Here is a 19,149-nt window from a genome sequence, read left to right on the forward strand (position 1 = left end):
AACCACTAACATTAAAAAAAATTATGAACAAAGCAGTAAAACAATACTGACTCAATTTAGATCAGACTCGCGGTGAGTAAATAATTCATTTGTTTACGTCTTTTGAAAATGTCTTCTTGCGTCAATGTACTGATTTTTTTTTTAAAAGTTAAAGCTTTTTGAATCTGAAGCTAAAATACTTTTTGAAACTGAAGCTAAAACACATAGCTAAGAACACAAACTAAAAATAATTCGAATTCAGTTAAAACCTCTAAATTGACACTTAAGAATTAAATATCAATTTGTATTTAAAAAAAAAAAATTGACATTCTCTAAAACAAAACTTGTGTCTAACACACTTGCTTTGAATGTCTCACTGGTGGTGAAAATTAGATCCTGTTCACAACTTTAGGAAATGAACAAAGCTCAAATCTGTCATGACTGAGGTCTTAGTGAGGTTTTTCTATCCAACATACAGCAGCAATGAACCGATAAATGTGTAAAATGTTAAGACTCCAGTAGAAAACCCCAACATGGATCAACTGACAAATTAGTGATGACGTGTTACAGCTACATTTTTTGACTGAACAACGATTTAGTTGTCAGTATCCTAATCAGCACTATTTTAAATCAGCCGGGTGATCGTCTGTCATTGGTTGTATCTTCTGTCTAGAATAAAAATCTATAAAGATTTTTCATTATGATGTGCTTTTGTAGGTCAATAGGCACAAAACCTCCGAGTCATGCTGCAAAATCTTGTATAAAGGCTTCAGAGAAGCGATGATCTTCAGAAGAGTAAAGGAGAGATCACAGGTGTGTTGAAACTCGTAGCCATAAAGTGTTGTACTGAACATGTGGTGTGATAAAACTTTGAACCGTGTGTGTGTGGATCCGTTCTGATCGGACCGAAATTCAAATTCTGTCGAATTACATAGAAAGATCTGCACGCTAGTACAAACCAATGACGTTTATTTTGCAGTCACAATGCTAACACTATATGTAGCAGACATCCAAACAATTCAACCAGCTACCTTATCACTCAGAAAGGACTCCTTGTGCACACACACACACACACACGCACCAAACAGAGACACATTCACATCAGGGAAGCAAAATAAAAAATAAAGGGGGAAAAAAACAAGAAAACAAATGAGTGTTGGACATGGTTAAAGAAATGAGCTAGTTCTTCACAAACAGTTAGCAGCAGCATGTTGAGAAATAGCACAAGTCGCTAAAATATTCCATTCTGGTTCTGTTTTTGTAAATCTACCATATTTCTAATGCATTATTTCTTTGTTGGTTTTTAAAAAAAAAATGGAATTCTTCAGAGGAAAAAAAACTTTTTTTTTGTTTTAAAGAGGAGTGAAAGGGTGAGGGAGCGAGCTAAAGGCAAACTGGCAAGTGTGATCAGCTCTTGCTTTGTTTTTAGTACCAAGTTGTGTGTGTTTTTTTTTTTAGTACACCTTTGTGAACTGTAAGGGGGCACCAGTGTGTGGTTTAAAAAAAAAACAATAGTGAAATAGTGATACATGAGCAGGCTGATCGAATTTCTCCACAATCATTAGTCATTTTTTAGTCTCAAAAGACTTCAGACAAAAAAAAAACGGGCTGTTCAAACTCCCGCCCCGAGTCTCGTTCCTGTTTTTAAACACGCCCTTGTTGACTTCCCCTTGTCTGATTCCCACTCAAACTGAGACGTCAGCTCTTGATATTCAACGAAGGAAAAGTTCAGAAGGAATTTCCACCTGACAGTTTTACCTTTTTAAAATAACTGAATGATGAAACTGTTTATTCGTTTAAACAGGAGCGATAAATATTTCAGAAATAATGCTAACATTTGATTGTCCATGCTCAAATAAATGTTTATTTCTCACATAATATCTGAACTTTACCCTGCTAACGAGCTAATGGGGATGCAGATGACGGAGTTGGACAAAAAGATTTCTCAGGAGAATGTCAACACCAAGATTCCAACTCAGCAGGGGAACTCGATGCGGGTGGCTAAAAGCAGGACAAAGACTCAATGAAGATGCCACAAACTCAGTAGATTGTTTTATGACCTGTTATTGAAACGTATTGCCTTAACAAACTGATACGCAACACAAGTGCCCCCTGGTGGCCATGAACAGGCATTGCTGCACAGCAAAAAAGTATTTATTTACAGTTTCGGGCGCATTTTGCTCTTCCTTCAGGTTCATCTTGAGGAAAATGTACATCATTTAAAACCTGTAGATCCTCTAATTCCCTAAATCTCAACACAAACACAGATCAAATCCTTCAGTCACTCCGTCTCTCCACACAGACAAGCCACACTTTCAGCACAGCTGCACTAACTACACTGTAAAAAGATCTCGTTTTTACCCAATCACACATTTTTGTAATTTTTTTGTCCTTAATTTTGTAATCATTATAAACAGCATCAAAAATTGTTATGACAAAAAAAATGTACACTTTTCTCCTCTTGCGTGTTTCTATACAAGGCAGGCAGAAGCAGAGCAGCTTGCCCCTTCCCCCTTTTACACACACACACACACACACACACACACACACATACACACACACACAATCAGGTTTCCCACTTCCCTTATCACCCCACAGATCTGGAAAAAAAAAACAAACAAAAAAAAAACCACCACACACTCTAAACACGAGCTGATTCCAATCTACAATTCCATATCATAGCGCATAATGCACTTTCTCTCTCACACACAAACCAACCCTGTTCCGATCCACACATACACACAAACACACACACACACACACTCCCGATACACACCGTTCCTCACTTTCGTTGGTTCTGGAAACTGGCTTTAAAATATGTATATATTTATATGTGTATATATAAAAAGGGAGGAAGGAAGAGTGGAGTGTGTGGGGGGAGAAGAGGGAGGGGCCTGTGGGCCCTAGAGGCGGGGTCTAGTTGAGTGGGCGGAGCCTGCAGCAGAGTGGAATGTCAGCTCATCATGTCGTTGCTGTTGACACCGTATGTGGAATTCTTCATGGAGTCGTTCACTTCTCTTCTAAATACTGAAAGATTCTGCGTGAACCTGTGGCAAAGATCAACAACGCAATGTAAGTAAATAAATAAAAATTATTATTATTAAAATATTAAGTGCATATATATATATATATATATATATATATATATATATATATATATATATATATACATACATACATACATACATACACACACACACACACATACATACACAGAAACATGTATATACATACATAACAATTAAATAAATATGAATATACAAAATATCAATAAAAAACATGAAACAAAATTCACATAAAACTAAAATTAACAGCTAGAAAGTAAAAAGTACAAAATGAAATAAATAAAAGAGAAGGGTAAAATCACAGAGGAGAGAAAACATGCCATCAAAGGAATGATTAACAAGCTCAAACAGCTCATAGGATTAAAAACAGATTTTTAAAATCTCTGAGCTTCAGTCTGCTCTACTCATGATGTCAAGTAGTTTTTCAGCAGAAACACAGCTAATTTAGGACCGAAGCCAAATAAAAGGGGGGGGGGGGATTTCCATTATTTAAAAAGATGCTGTGAAAAGGTTCCTACACACGAGGAAGGAGCGACTCACCTGTCACGGTTTTTAGTAAGTAAGTTGCGCTCGATTCCCTCCATTAGATTTTCGAAGCATAAGTGCATGGCCTGCTGTTTCTCTGGAGGCTGACTGTTCACTATGCTGTTTCTTAAATCTGCAAAATACTAAGACACAAACACAAACAAGTTTAAGTGCATTAGTGTGTTTCAGTGTGAGAGTCGGTGCTATTGAGCGATAGACCTTTAAATCTACAAACTAATCTAAGCTACTTGACTCAATGCAGCATCTGGTATAACACAAACAGGTTAAATCTGAGATTAACATAGATAAACTTTTCTTATGTTGTAAGGAAATAAAACCATAAGCGATGAAAAGATCTTAATGAAGAGGACGTTTATTCCAGCGAAGGAGTGACAAAATACATGAAGCACACAGGGTTCTACGGGGTCAATAAGAACGCAGGACGAATCCTGCTCAAACATGTTACACAGTTACTGCTCTTTGTTGTTTAAATGGGGTTTCACTTAAAATGTAATTTGAGTGTAAGAACCGAGTGTCTCCTGAACAGTCGGGTGAGATTACTGTTTAAATGTAACCAGTGTCGCGTTTTACTCTTTTTAGTAACGGCTTTTGATGTCCTGCTGCCTCTTCCATACTAACAATTCACCTAGTTTATTTGTTTAGAGCCAGGGGTGGTTCTAGCCCTTTATTAGGGTGGCTTCAGCCCCCTGTCTGTGATCTCAGCCACCATAAAACTATAAGGATCATTTTAACTTTCATAAATAAACATTACGTTAAAATGCAGGACATGTTGTCGAAAGGAAAGAAAATGATTTATCAGTTTGATCCAAGAGCGATTTTTTTTTTACAATATGGAGTGTCTGCATTAGTCCCTGTGAAAGTGGTTACTACATCCATATGATGGAGTACTTTAAGTACAACGTTAACGTGTGAGTGAGTTGTGCATGTTAAGTGGGTTATCGACAAGCTGGGTGTACTGAACTTCCACCAAAGTTGTATGGAATCAGATCTCACCTTCTCGTTTAGTAAGATGAGGCCGAGCAGAGGCCGAGACATGGACCACTGATTCCTGCAGTCTTCGAAAATGATGATATTCAGTACAGTGGAGAGCATCTACAGGAGACAGAGGGGAAGAAATAGATAGAAACTGACGTCTTAGGCAAACGGCTTAAAACTCTATTCCAACGGCGCCTATGGGGATGTCTAGTACTTCTTGTTGCTGATTTATATTCCAGAATTACCTTGAAATAATACTTTAAACATAAAAGATGCTACAGAAGAAAAACTTGTTTCCTGAATTTTAATATGCAAGTAACATCTGTGTATGAAGAACAGGAAGGAAACTACTGCAGAAAAAAAAAAAAAGATCTCAGATATCTCATCAGCTCCTATCTTGGTTCCAATGATGACTCTGTACGGTCATTGTACAGTACAGTTCGTTAGTGAACCTTCAGAGCATAAACAGGAAGGCAAAGAAAAAAAAAATAAAATCTAAAAGAAGATAAACAGCTGCAGATATTAATTTTGTTTTCAAAATCAATTTCAAAACTGTGTTCTTACAATATGGAGAATCTCGAGTGGACAAAATCGTGACGCTTCCAGCCCTTAGTGGTAGAGGTATAAAAACAATATCTGATATACAGTGAGTGCACAGACCTGCTGGATCATCTCTGGATGTTGCTGCATGATGTGGAAGAAGCGGTCGCTCTCCTGAGCCATGGGCGCTGCTCTCTTCTTGGTGCTACGCGACAGCTGCTTGAACAAATACGTCACTATGTGATCGAGGCTCGAACAGCAGCCTGTACAAACCATTGTGTCTGGCAAAGGGGAGGAAGGAGAGGGAAAGGGAAAAAGAAAAAAAAAAAGTACTGAGCTGATCGATTGATCCATTCCTGTTAAGTAGGAGAACATTTGAAACAATTCTACAACAAACTTAATTGTGGTTATAAAATAGTTAAAATAGTTCAGTGGGATCATAAACATGACTTATTAGAACTAATCGCACTTGGGATGAACCCTGCTTCCTTGCAAACTATAAGAACTTCATCTTTTCTGACAGTTTATGTCTTTTTGTTGTGCTCCAGTCGTGTTCTGCTCCATGCTCCAAGATTTCTGACCTTCGGTGAGAAGATGCCGACTTCATGTGGTGTTTGAAAACAACAACCTCCACATCAATACACAATTCTCAGTCTGTATCTGACTGTAGAAAGGACATTATTCATAATAACACACTCTTGTTTATAACAGTTTATAATCACACAGTTTATAATTTTTTCTGTGCTAACGATAAAATAACGTTATATACTTTATCGATTACAACCTCCGTTTCTACAGATTACACGGAGCCGCACGTACACGTTTTATTCGCTAATGTAGGTTCGCAAAGCCATAAGCATTAACAGTAAAGCAACATCCGCCATTGTTGTTGTGTTTGCCGCTGCTGCGCTAACGTTGCTTGGAAATGTGACACGTATACAGTGACGTCACACTCGGCGCTGTGGTGGCTCTCTAGCTGGTGGAAAGGCAAACCGGTTCTTAGAAGGTTCGCCAGTGGAACCACCTTTTTTTTTTTTTTTTACTAGATGCAAAAATACAAATACAAAGACCAACAAAACAAAACGTGTGTGTGTGTGTGTGTGCAGTGGAACCAACTTTGAACCAGCACTAGCGCTAGCTCTGAACCAGCACTCGGTTCTTTCCGGTGGAAAAGAGGCATAAGTAACAGGAAGAGCTGCATTTATGTTTTATTAACTAAAAAAAACGGCTCAGTTTCAGACTAAGCCGCCTGTGTGGAAACTCAATGTAATGGATATTAACATTTAAAGATTGAAAAGAGCTTCGGGCATCATTTCACCATCCTGTTGTTGATTTCTTTCCTACATCAGCATGTTACCAAGTGGGTTTTTTTTTTCTTAAATATCAAATAACTAAGGATCAGGGCTGGTTAAATCATCCAGCAACCTACTTCTAAGTTAGCAAAAGATATTTGCTGATCAACAGTAATGTACGCATTAGCTACAAAACAGGAAGTACTGTCTATTTTTTTTAACATAAACAGGAAAGGAAATGTGTATTGTATATATATATATATATATACACACACACACACAGAGTATGTTTTTTTTCTCTCTCACCAAGAGCTGTGAGTCCTTCTGAAATGGAGGACAGAATGTAGAGGACGACGTGAGGTTCGAGGCTGGCGATGAAGTTCATATGATCCTGCGTCAGCACCTCCAGCAGAGAGTAATACGACTGACTGAGCTTTGGGTAGTCCTGAAAAACAAACAAACAAACATAAATAAACAGATAGACGGCAAAAAAAAAAAAATCTCAAGAATTTACTGCCGATTTAGCTTAAAAACTTCTTAAATAATATACTTTTGTTATATAGTTTTGTTTTTTTTTCTTCAAAAAGACTCCATAATTATTTCAGTGGATTGATCTGGCCTGCCATCAGTAGTTCTCACCAGTAGGTCACTGTGTGGGATGGACAGCAGCAGTTTAATGAAGGTTTGGAGAGCGTTATCGAGTGCGTCGTCGCCGTAGAGACGGAAAACCCCAAAGTTGACGTAGTTTCCGCTGAGCACGGCTTTCAGCATGGAGAAGCAGATGGAAATTCCTTTCAGTTTCAGAGCGTAGACCTGCTCCTTCGGCACTTCACCCAGAGTCAGGATACGGTTCCCTTCAGACAAGAATGAGAGAGAGAGCGATAGATATATATATATAGAGAGAGACAGAGAGAGAGAGCAAGAAAGTGAGAGAGAGAGAGAGTGATAGATATAGAGAGAGAGAGAGACAGAGAGCGATAGATAGATAGAGAGAGCGATAGATATATAGAGAGAGACAGAGAGAGAGAAAGTGAGAGCGAGAGAGAGCGATAGATATAGAGAGCGATAGATATATATAGAGAGAGAGCGACAGATACAGAGAGAGAAAACGATAGATAGAGACAGAGAGAGAGAAAGAGAGAGTGATATAGAGAGAGAGAGAGACAGAGAGAGAGAAAGTGAGAGCGAGAGAGAGCGATAGATATATATAGAGAGAGAGAGACAGCGACAGATACAGAGAGAGAGAAAGAGAGAGCGAGAGAGAGCAATAGATATAGAGTGATAGATATAGAGAGAGAAAGTGAGAGCGAGAGAGAGCGATAGATATATATATAGAGAGAGAGACAGCGACAGATACAGAGAGAGAGAAAGAGAGAGCGAGAGAGAGCAATAGATATAGAGTGATAGATATAGAGAGAGAAAGTGAGAGCGAGAGAAAGCGATAAATATAGAGAGAGACAGAGAGCGATAGAGAGCGAGCGACAGATACAGAAAGAGCGATAGATATAGAGAGACAGAGAAATAGATATATATATAGAGAGAGAGACAGAGAGAGAGAGATAGATAGAGAGAGCAATAGATATACAGAGACAGAGAGAGCGAGAGAGAGAGAAATAATATAATTGGTTGAAATGAATAAATTAGCATTTTATTGCTGCTCTATTCAAATGAATATGGTGTTATTTAGTCACTTGTTCTAAAATAAATCTTATTTCCATCTGTAACTCAGTTTTGAGATTCTCCATTCCAAATGCCTTCCAGCTCTCACTCTGTCTCTTTTTTACTCTTTTATTTATTCTCAAATTCCATCTTTCTGTCTTTCTAAACATCCATCAACTCCATCATCCATGCATCTATCCCATTCATCTCCCCGTTCATCCATCCAACTCGTATCCCTAATGCATCCAAACATCCCGCTCATTTCTCCAGCGCCCTATCCCACTCATCTCCCTATCCATTCATCCCACTCATCTCCCTATCCATCCATCCCACTCATCTCCCTATCCATCCATCCCACTCATCTCCCTATCCATCCATCCCACTCATCTCTCCAGCGCCCTATCACACTCATCTCCCTATCCATCCATCCCACTCATCTCCCTATCCATCCATCCCACTCATCTCCCTATCCATCCATCCCACTCATCTCCCTATCCATCCATCCCACTCATCTCCCTATCCATCCATCCCACTCATCTCCCTATCCATCCATCCCACTCATCTCCCTATCCATCCATCCCACTCATCTCTCCAGCGCCCTATCACACTCATCTCCCTATCCATCCATCCCACTCATCTCCCTATCCATCCATCCCACTCATCTCCCCATCAATCAATTCATCCTTATTTATCTCCCTTTCCAACCCTCCATCCCACTCATCTCCCTATCCATCCATCCCGCTCATCTCTCCAGCGCCCTATCACACTCATCTCCCTATCCATCCATCCATCCCACTCATCTCCCCATCAATCAATTCATCCTTATTTATCTCCCTTTCCAACCCTCCATCCCACTCATCTCCACAACATCCACCCCATTCATCCTTCCAATTCATCTTCCCATCCACCCAGCTCATCTTCCCATCCCATTCATACTTCCAATTCATCTCCCTATCCATCCAACTCATATTTCCCTCCTCCACCATTCATTTATCACCTCATAACCCATCTACATTTCTCCTTCTACAAATTCACCCAACTGTGTGTCATTACTAATAACCCTACCCAAGTGCCTATCATCTTTTCATCCTTCCATCATCAGAATATTGAAAAGTACTCCAGCTCAAAAGCTTCCCAGTGTCTAAAGACCTCCGTTAAACTCAGCTCGTCCGAACCTACCGTACGTCGTTATCATTTTACTCGTCTCTCGGAAAAGTAGGATGCCGTTTGGAGAGGAGACGTCGAACTGTAACCTCTGGGACCTGGCAAGAAAATAAGCTCGGAAGAATTATCACTCATTCCGGGACAGAATATTACAAACTGCAGAGTCAAAGAGTGGACTGGACGTGACGGCAACCTGTAACATCAGGAAGACGACGCTACCTGTTATGTACGAGCTCTGCCATGAGTTTGAGCACGGGTGTCGTGCAGGCTGGAACGTGATACCACAGCTCTATAGCTCGCTGGAGGATTGGGATGTACGATGGGTAGCTGGTCCATTCCGGTTAAGAACGCAAACAATTTACTCAACAAAAAAACAAGGAAAGAGATAAAGAAAAAGAAACAGAAAGGCAGCCGAGGAGTGAACCAGTCAGGCTGAAAGGATACATCCAGTCAAAGAGCATCATGAAGCTGGTTTTGGCATTAAAGGCAAAGGCAATTCCTCTCAGATCCCTCACCAAACCCACCAACGTCCTCTGGGAAGAAAGAACACCAAATTTCTCTTCTTTTATAAAACATTCTTCCTCAGCTGCTACACAAAATGCTTCTCCTCAGGACCAGAGCTGTTTAATATTTGCATTTCATTTTGCTGGTATTTACATACCGACAGTGTGACACAAAGACTGAATAAAATATTCCTGTCTGTCTCAGGAGTTTTCCCCTAACCTGCGTGAACGTAACGTGATGTTTTGTTGTGCACTGAAGCAGCTCTAGTCTAAACCAGACGAGTTCTGGTGTGATGATAAACCATGTGATGCCTTCACAATGCCTGTGTACCTGACTGGGGAAAAAAGCTCACCTTGGCTTCCTGCTCATTGAAGGTGTTTGTGCTGAACATCTGAGCGATGGCTTCAAATGCGCCAGTCAGAGGAAGCATAAACTGTTCAAACTGGTCCTCATCCTCACCTGCAGACAGGGACACACACACACCCCCGACACAGGGAGACACACACACCCCCGACACAGGGAGACACACACACCCCCGACACAGGGAGACACACACACCCCCGACACAGGGAGACACACACACCCCCGACACAGGGAGACACACACACCCCCGACACAGGGAGACACACACACCCCCGACACAGGGAGACACACACACCCCCGACACAGGCAGACACACACACCCCCGACACAGGCAGACACACACACCCCCGACACAGGCAGACACACACACCCCCGACACAGGCAGACACACACACCCCCGACACAGGCAGACACACACACCCCCGACACAGGCAGACACACACACCCCCGACACAGGCAGACACACACCCCCCACACAGGCAGACACACACCCCCGACACAGGCAGACACACACCCCCGACACAGGCAGACACACACCCCCGACACAGGGAGACACACACACCCGACACAGGGAGACACACACACCCGACACAGGGAGACACACACACCCGACACACACACACACACACACACACACACACACAACACAGGGAGACACACACACACACACACACACACACAACACAGGGAGACACACACACACACACACACACACACACACGACACAGGGAGACACACACACACACGACACAGGGAGACACACACACACACGACACAGGGAGACACACACACACACACGACACAGGGAGACACACACACACGACACAGGGAGACACACACACACGACACAGGGAGACACACACACACGACACAGGGAGACACACACACACGACACAGGGAGACACACACACACGACACAGGGAGACACACACACACACGACACAGGGACACATGCGCACACATTATTATTACATGATACACACGATCATTATTATTGCATTTTTTAGGCCATTTATAACTAATACACCAACTACTAATAAAAAAGGTAAAGAAACGCACCGAGATCCACCATGAGCAGGCGTCCTAATGCTGTGTAAAACGTGGTCCTGCACCGCATATCACTCATATTGGACTGATTGTTCACACCCAGGAAGGAGAAGTGTTCACTCTGTACAAAATACATGAGAATCACAATCATCAACATGCTGCAAACACACACACCCTAATACACCACATAACAGCAGGAACACACAACCTAATACACCAAACACAACAGCAGGAACACACACACCCTAATACACCAAACACAACAGCAGGAACACACACACACACACAACCTAATACACCAAACACAACCTAATACACCAAACACAACAGCAGGAACACACACACCCTAATACACCAAACACAACAGCAGGAACACACACACCCTAATACACCACATAACAGCAGGAACACACAACCTAATACACCAAACACAACAGCAGGAACACACACACCCTAATACACCAAACACAACAGCAGGAACACACACACCCTAATACACCAAACACAACAGCAGGAACACACACACACACACAACCTAATACACCAAACACAACCTAATACACCAAACACAACAGCAGGAACACACACACCCTAATACACCAAACACAACCTAATACACCAAACACAACAGCAGGAACACACACACCCTAATACACCAAACACAACCTAATACACCAAACACAACAGCAGGAACACACACACCCTAATACACCAAACACAACAGCAGGAACACATGATTGTCTGGATTGAGCTTAAGGGTGCGGAACAAAAAGGACGTACCGTATGGTTGTTGAGCATGAACTGGACGGCGCTGAGCTTCACCAGTTTCCTCACACTGCTGTAGGTGCAGCACAGAGGTTAAGGACAAGCACACAACACCACCGAGGGCTTTCTACAGTCGGCTACTAAAGCAAGAATTCTTATCTGAAAATCTCTGTCTCTCTCTCTCTGTCTGTCTGTCTCTCTCTCTCTCTGTCTGTCTGTCTGTCTGTCTCTCTCTCTGTCTGTCTGTCTCTCTGTCTGTCTCTCTCTCTCTCTCTGTCTCTCTCTCTCTGTCTGTCTCTCTCTCTCTGTCTGTCTGTCTGTCTGTCTCTCTCTCTGTCTGTCTGTCTGTTTCTCTCTCTGTCTGTCTGTCTGTCTCTCTCTCTGTCTCTCTGTCTGTCTCTCTCTCTGTCTCTCTGTCTGTCCGTCTCTCTGTCTGTCCGTCTGTCTCTCTGTCTCCGTCTGTCTCTCTGTCTCCGTCTGTCTCTCTGTCTCCGTCTGTCTCTCTCTCTCCGTCTGTCTCTCTCTCTCCGTCTGTCTCTCTCTCTCCGTCTGTCTCTCTCTCTCCGTCTGTCTCTCTCTCTCCGTCTGTCTCTCTCTCTCCGTCTGTCTCTCTCTCACATACACTTTAATACATATTTCTAGAAATAATGATCAAGGAAAATGGCTGATCTTTCTATTGATCTGAACTTAAAACTGCAGTCTGCAATTGTATTGGAATCCATTTTAATTTGACAAAATTCATTTCGAGCAAAAGTAATAATTAGCCGCCCCCCCCCCCCCCCCCCTCCCCTCGTACGGACAGAAAGGATATCCGATGGAGAGATCGTTGAGAAGCTGTAGTGTTTTGGAAGTGATTGGTTCACACTGTCCCCAGTACTTCAGATTAGTGATGCTAAAACACAACACACAAAAAAGAATAACATGCAAATATACCGTTAAACTGCTACACACTGAGTGTGTGTGTAATATCATGTGTGAGGACTCCGGTTAATCAGTACAGATTCTTAAAGGTAGAACACTGGTACAAACTACAACATGACTTTTTACATCTCCATCGAAAAGAAGAGTTCTGAGGCTCGATAGTAAAAACAGCTGAGTGTAATGAATATGTTCTGTGCGGTTATCGTCGTGTGATCACTGGGTCACTCACATTTTGCCGATAAACACACTGAGCACCATCGTCTCGTCGTTGAGTCCCAGCACCTCTGAAAGCCGCCGGTACAACTAAGGAACACAGACACGGAGGCAGACAGAGAGACACACCAAGGCAGGCAGACAGAGACAGAGGCAGACAGAGAGACACACCAAGGCAGGCAGACAGAGACAGAGGCAGACAGACACAGAGGCAGACAGACAGACACAGAGGCAGACACAGAGGCAGACAGACACAGAGGCAGACAGACAGACAGACACAGAGGCAGACAGACAGACAGACACAGAGGCAGACAGACAGACAGACACAGGCACACACATGCACAGAGAGACACACACACACAAAGAGCATCAGACAGAGCAACAGACAGACAGAGCGACAGAGCGAAAGACAGACAGAGCGACAGACAGACAGCGCGACAGAGCGAAAGACAGACAGAGCGACAGACAGACAGCGCGACAGACGGACAGACAGAGCGACAGACAGACAGAAAGAAATTCATTTAGTTGCTGCTTTCTGGTAACTTTTTGCTAGATAATGGTCTACAGAAAGTAGAAATCCTTTAACAGCTCTCAAACCTGCCTAAGGGTAATATCTGAATATTCAGAGGCGTTAATGAACCACTAAGTTAAAGGGGGGACACAACGTGCCATAACCCTGTTCATTTCCCCTGCAATTAATCGTCTCTGCTGTCAGATGTGAAATGAAAGCGTGGACATTATTAGCAGCACAATAAAGTACATGTGCTGAACTATTTTATTCTTCTGTACAAAAGCAATCTGATGTATTTGTAACATCTGTCCATTTACTCTACTGTGTCTCCACAGGGGACCTGCAGGAGGAAGTGGGAATTACACCAGATCTGAGTTTAAATCCCATCACTGCAATGCTGCTACTTGGGCCCTTGAGCAAGGCCCTTAACTGCCCAGTTGTATAAATGAGATAAAGATCTGCCAAATGATAGAAATGTAAATCTTACAGGACTCTGGGTACAAAACAGGAGACACCATGGACAGGGCGAAAAACCCACCTCAGGGCACACTCTCACACTCTCCCCCAGACACACGGGCATACACACACACACACACACACACACACTCTCTGTCCCAGACACATGGGCATACACACACACACTCTCCCCCAGACACACGGGCATACACACACACACACACACACTCTCTGTCCCAGACACACGGGCATACACACACACACTCTCTCCCCCAGACACACGGGCATACACACACTCTGTCCCCCAGACACACGGGCATACACACACACACTCTCTCTCCCAGACACGCGGGCATACACACACACACTCTCTCCCCCAGACACACGGGCATACACAAACACTCTCCCCCAGACACACGGGCATACACACACACACACACACACTCTCTGTCCCAGACACACGGGCATACACACACACACTCTCACACTCTCCCCCAGACACACGGGCATACACACACACACTCTCTCTCTGTCCCAGACACACGGGCATACACACACACTCTCTCCCCCAGACACACGGGCATACACACACACTCTCTCCCCCAGACACACGGGCATACACACACACTCTGTCCCCCAGACACACGGGCATACACACACTCTGTCCCCCAGACACACGGGCATACACACACTCTCTCCCCCAGACACACGGGCATACACACACTCTGTCCCCCAGACACACGGGCATACACACACACACACTCTCTCTCCCAGACACACGGGCATACACACACACACACTCTCTCTCCCAGACATGCGGGCATACACACACACACTCTCTCTCCCAGACACACGGGCATACACACACACACTCTCTCTCTCCCAGACACACGGGCATACACACACACACTCTCTCCCCCAGACACACGGGCATACACACACACTCTCCCCCAGACACACGGGCATACACACACTCTCTCCCCCAGACACACAGGCATACACACACTCTCTCCCCCAGACACACGGGCATACACACACACTCTGTCCCCCAGACACACGGGCATACACACACTCTCTCCCCCAGACACACGGGCATACACACACACTCTCCCCCAGACACACGGGCATACACACACTCTCTCCCCCAGACACACGGGCATACACACACACTCTCCCCCAGACACACGGGCATACACACACACTCTCCCCCAGACACACGGGCATACACACACTCTCTCCCCCAGACACACGGGCATACACACACTCTCTCCCCCAGACACACGGGCATACACACACGCACACTCACAGTTATGAGCTTCATTATGAGATATGAAGTAGTTCACGGCCAGCCACATAAACACCATTAGGGATATTGTTATAATTACCTTGGAGGACTTTTGCACCTGGTCTCCAATGTAGATTTTCCGGAATTGTTCAAAAAAGCTGAGCATGGCCAGCTCCAGTTTCTCGTTCCCGGCTTGAGCGAGCCGAGAATCTGTCAGGTTCATCAGCTGCAAAACACTAAAACACAACACAACAAAAAATGTGTGACCCTAATCACCACCGTTCAGCATGTGCAAGTAACATTAAAGACAAAAATATAAACCAAAATAAAATGAACCCGAAAATAAATACAAATTCTCACCGACACACAAGTTCTCCGTCCATGGCGTCCTGCTCGTCCGTGCTGGCAAAGGAAACCCTGCCCCCGATAACGGCCCCGATGATGTACACCAACCACGTTAAACGACCTGAACAACACAATTATGTTATTATTGTCAGCAGAAGAAAAACCTTTTTAGATTGTGGTGTATGAAGGGCTCACCCTCCTGCACTGCAGTGTCCATAGTGCTGGAATTTGATTGGAGGAGCTCTTGGTAGGATTGTGCTGATTGGTCGAACAGCTGGACGAGCAGGGCGCAGGTTTTCTCGTATTCGCAGCGGCCGATAGTCGAGAGCTGATCCAGCTGCTGCTGCACTAAACCGGTGTCATCCAGTGGATCCTCCATCCCGTCCCTCAACACACACACACACGCACACACACACACAAACACACATTATACACAAAATGGAGTGCGACCTATTTTGGAAATTGTCTAAGGTGAGTTTCGGTGAAATCTGTATAACATCACTACTTTTAAATAAACATGGGAGAGAAAAAAACACAAGTTTGTGTTATTTAGAGTGTGTTTTTACCTCAGGATGATGTGCACGGACTCCAAACGGGACGTGATGTAAGCTTTGGTCACTTCGGGTGTGAATGTCTCCAGCATGTGAGGCTCTGTGGCTTTAACGTAGGGCACAGATGCGGCAAGGCGCTGCCACAGACTCAACAGGTAGTGAACACTGTTGGGCGCAAACTCCCAGTGCTACAAACAAACACACACGCACACAATCAGCTTGCACACAAAGCATCATGGACATAGAGTAGTGATACTATGATGAGAGAAACTATTATATTTCACACAATTATCATTTCCATTCTAAAAGAAACAAGAAAAAGTTAGAATAGCATCATTTCAATAGGAATTGACTATATGCTGTATAAAGTGTGTGTGTGTGTGTGTGTGTGTGTGTGTGTGGACTCGGTCTGCCTTTTCCTGTCTCACTCACCTGTAAGCTGGTGACAGTGAAGTTTGCAATAAGTCTAATAACTTCTGGATAATTCTCCACTTTCACCAACTCGCCGAGCTGATAGTTACTCTTCAGTCGGGCCAGCAAGCGGCAAAACTCATGGTAATTATTTGGGTCCGATAAACTCTGTTAACACACGGACACACACACGTACACGCACACACGTACACACACACACACGTACACACACACACACGTACAACAATAAGCAAGAAAGCATAGAGAAAAGGAATAAGGATGTGGCTTCACACATGTACTTTGGTTTTGAAATTAAAAGACAGATCGTTCTCTAGTTAAACAAAAAAAAAAGAATGAAATATCAAACAGCCAAATCAGAAGATGATTATGTAATTGTGAGTAACTACACAGGTAAGAAAATACTGGCATCTGCTCAACATACATGCAATCAATGATCAAATAGAATTTAATAAAGCATGCACACACACAGGCAGAGACACACAGATACATTCACACACACACAGGCAGAGAGATGTGCAGGCAAAGAAACATGTAGGCAAGGAAAACGCAGAGACAGAGAGACCCGCAGAGACGCGCAGAGAGACGCGCAGCGAGACGTGCAGAGAGTCGCGCAGAGACACGCAGAGACACGCGCAGAGAGACGCACAGAGAAACGCGCAGAGAGACGTGCAGAGAGTCGCGCAGAGAGACGCGCAGAGACAGAGAGATGCGCAGAGAGACACGTATAGACAGAGACACGCAGAGAGACACGCAGAGGCAGAGAGAAGCACAGAGGCAGGAGGCAGAAGAGAAGCGCAGAAAGAAGCGCAGAGGCAGAGAGAAGCACAGAGGCAGGAGGCACATGCGAGTAGACAGGAGGACAGGCCCAGATTGTGTCATCTGTTATTCCAATTCTTCTGTTTCACAGACCTGTGGGTTCTCCAATATTCTCTTAACTCCATCGACTAGATGAGAAAGGAACTTGGCTCTCTCAGCGTTGTTGAACAGTGAACGCCGGACTGACGCAATCTGAACTAAACACGATAAAACCTAAAAAAAACACATAAGATAGATAGTTAGTCCAGGGAAGTGCAGTTAATATTCAATTCTGTGCTTACACTTTCTATAGTCCAACTACAATACCTCACATTTATCCCTTCCCATTCACCTGTGATTATACAGTTACTGACTGCACCAGGGTCGCTGCTGGGAAGCCATATTTGTTATGACCAAAATAAATAAACATGCAGGGAGCAGCAGATCTGTGAGGTCAGAGGTGACAAACCAGAAGCTGTTGAGCTAACCACTCTATCCAACCAGGCTGAGGAGAAAAGCAGCTCACAGTACACAGCATACAACAACCTTTAGAAGGACTAGCTACAACACATTCCCCTCCTGTCAGTCAGGAACAGGAATCGGAGAAGAGAGTTGACCTTCAGCCCAACTGGACAGATGATTTGACAAACTTCCCAGCGGATGATTCTGTTGCTACTATAATGAACAGTATCACAGACTTTCTTCTGTTCAGTACAGCAATGACTGAGGACTGTGGTATGAGGGAAGGCTGTAGGGTTGCCACCCGTCCCGTGAAATACGGAATCGTCCCGAATTTACAGACAAAATGACGCGTCCCGTATCAAATCAATACGGGACGCGATTTGTCCCGTATTTTACATAGGTCCACATTATACAGCATCCCGTGCAAATCACGCCACCCGCATTGTGTGGAGACGCGTCCTATTCTGCCCCTGATTGGGTAATACTCATCGCCATAGTTGGTTTGATTGGTTTGTTTTACTGTTACGGGCCGTGAATCACGGCCAATCAGAGTCAGAGGAGGGCGGGGCGCCTCCTCGCCGGTTCTTTTGACAGAGCCAGAGTGACAGAAAATCCATATGAAATGATGGTATCTGATACACTGATATACATCCACTGATGTTATGATGTTCATGGAAGATCTTTTGCAAGTTTGCAAGTTATAATTACTAAGTTATGGATCTGTTAATTTAATAATAAGTTAATAAAATATGGTTCACATCTCACAAGTTCCTCCAAAAGCTTATTGTTTGTGTTCTCAGTCACACTTTGTTGGCGTATATTTATTATTGTCATAGCTGTGTATTCAATATGACCACTTAAGTTGTGATAGTGAGAGACTGAGTGCATCTGTTCACACTGATTTCAATAGCAGATATCTTATTATAATGTCCATTGGTATCAATCTTAATATTTTTATGAATACATGTTTTAAGTTATGATATACCACCACTGGTACGCCATCGGGACTGTGGTCATCGTGGCCCCGAGGGGTGTGGCACCCGTTACGGCAGGCGTCCCTTATTTTTCTGTATTGAAGGAGGCAACCCTAGAAGGCTGCACCCTCGTCACCCTCCTGATATCGACCCTGGTTCTAAATATTCTTAGAACCCTGTCCTAAAAAGTGTGTGCTCGATACACTCATATCAGAGTCTCTCTCACACACACACACACACCATGTCAAGTCCACTTCTATATTGAGAATACTCCATCAGCCAAATGATATTTATCCACAGCTTTT

At 43.7% G+C, this 19,149-nt stretch overlaps 1 protein-coding gene across 4 annotated transcripts in view; it reads right to left on the minus strand.

The window, feature by feature from the left end:
• Window positions 1-931: 931 nt before the first annotated feature.
• xpo7 (exportin 7) overlaps window positions 932-19,149 on the minus strand; it is a 35,616-nt gene continuing 17,398 nt past the window's right edge. For all 4 annotated transcript variants that reach the window (XM_047804641.1, XM_027175426.2, XM_047804640.1 and 1 more), the window contains exons 9-28: window positions 17,523-17,642; window positions 16,614-16,760; window positions 16,197-16,369; window positions 15,826-16,016; window positions 15,646-15,751; window positions 15,386-15,521; window positions 13,050-13,123; window positions 12,711-12,791; window positions 11,915-11,978; window positions 11,147-11,255; window positions 10,077-10,183; window positions 9,665-9,753; window positions 9,440-9,547; window positions 9,236-9,318; window positions 7,037-7,251; window positions 6,704-6,842; window positions 5,226-5,386; window positions 4,584-4,682; window positions 3,585-3,712; window positions 932-3,026 (exon numbers count right to left, since the gene is read on the minus strand). In XM_047804641.1, coding sequence (XP_047660597.1) covers window positions 2,933-3,026; window positions 3,585-3,712; window positions 4,584-4,682; window positions 5,226-5,386; window positions 6,704-6,842; window positions 7,037-7,251; window positions 9,236-9,318; window positions 9,440-9,547; window positions 9,665-9,753; window positions 10,077-10,183; window positions 11,147-11,255; window positions 11,915-11,978; window positions 12,711-12,791; window positions 13,050-13,123; window positions 15,386-15,521; window positions 15,646-15,751; window positions 15,826-16,016; window positions 16,197-16,369; window positions 16,614-16,760; window positions 17,523-17,642 — 2,424 coding nt within the window. In that variant the 3' untranslated portion in view covers window positions 932-2,932. The remainder of the gene's footprint in view (window positions 3,027-3,584; window positions 3,713-4,583; window positions 4,683-5,225; window positions 5,387-6,703; window positions 6,843-7,036; window positions 7,252-9,235; window positions 9,319-9,439; window positions 9,548-9,664; window positions 9,754-10,076; window positions 10,184-11,146; window positions 11,256-11,914; window positions 11,979-12,710; window positions 12,792-13,049; window positions 13,124-15,385; window positions 15,522-15,645; window positions 15,752-15,825; window positions 16,017-16,196; window positions 16,370-16,613; window positions 16,761-17,522; window positions 17,643-19,149) is intronic.

Source organism: Tachysurus fulvidraco, chromosome 20 (assembly GCF_022655615.1).
Source record: "Tachysurus fulvidraco isolate hzauxx_2018 chromosome 20, HZAU_PFXX_2.0, whole genome shotgun sequence".
In the NCBI taxonomy this organism is placed as follows: domain Eukaryota; kingdom Metazoa; phylum Chordata; class Actinopteri; order Siluriformes; family Bagridae; genus Tachysurus; species Tachysurus fulvidraco.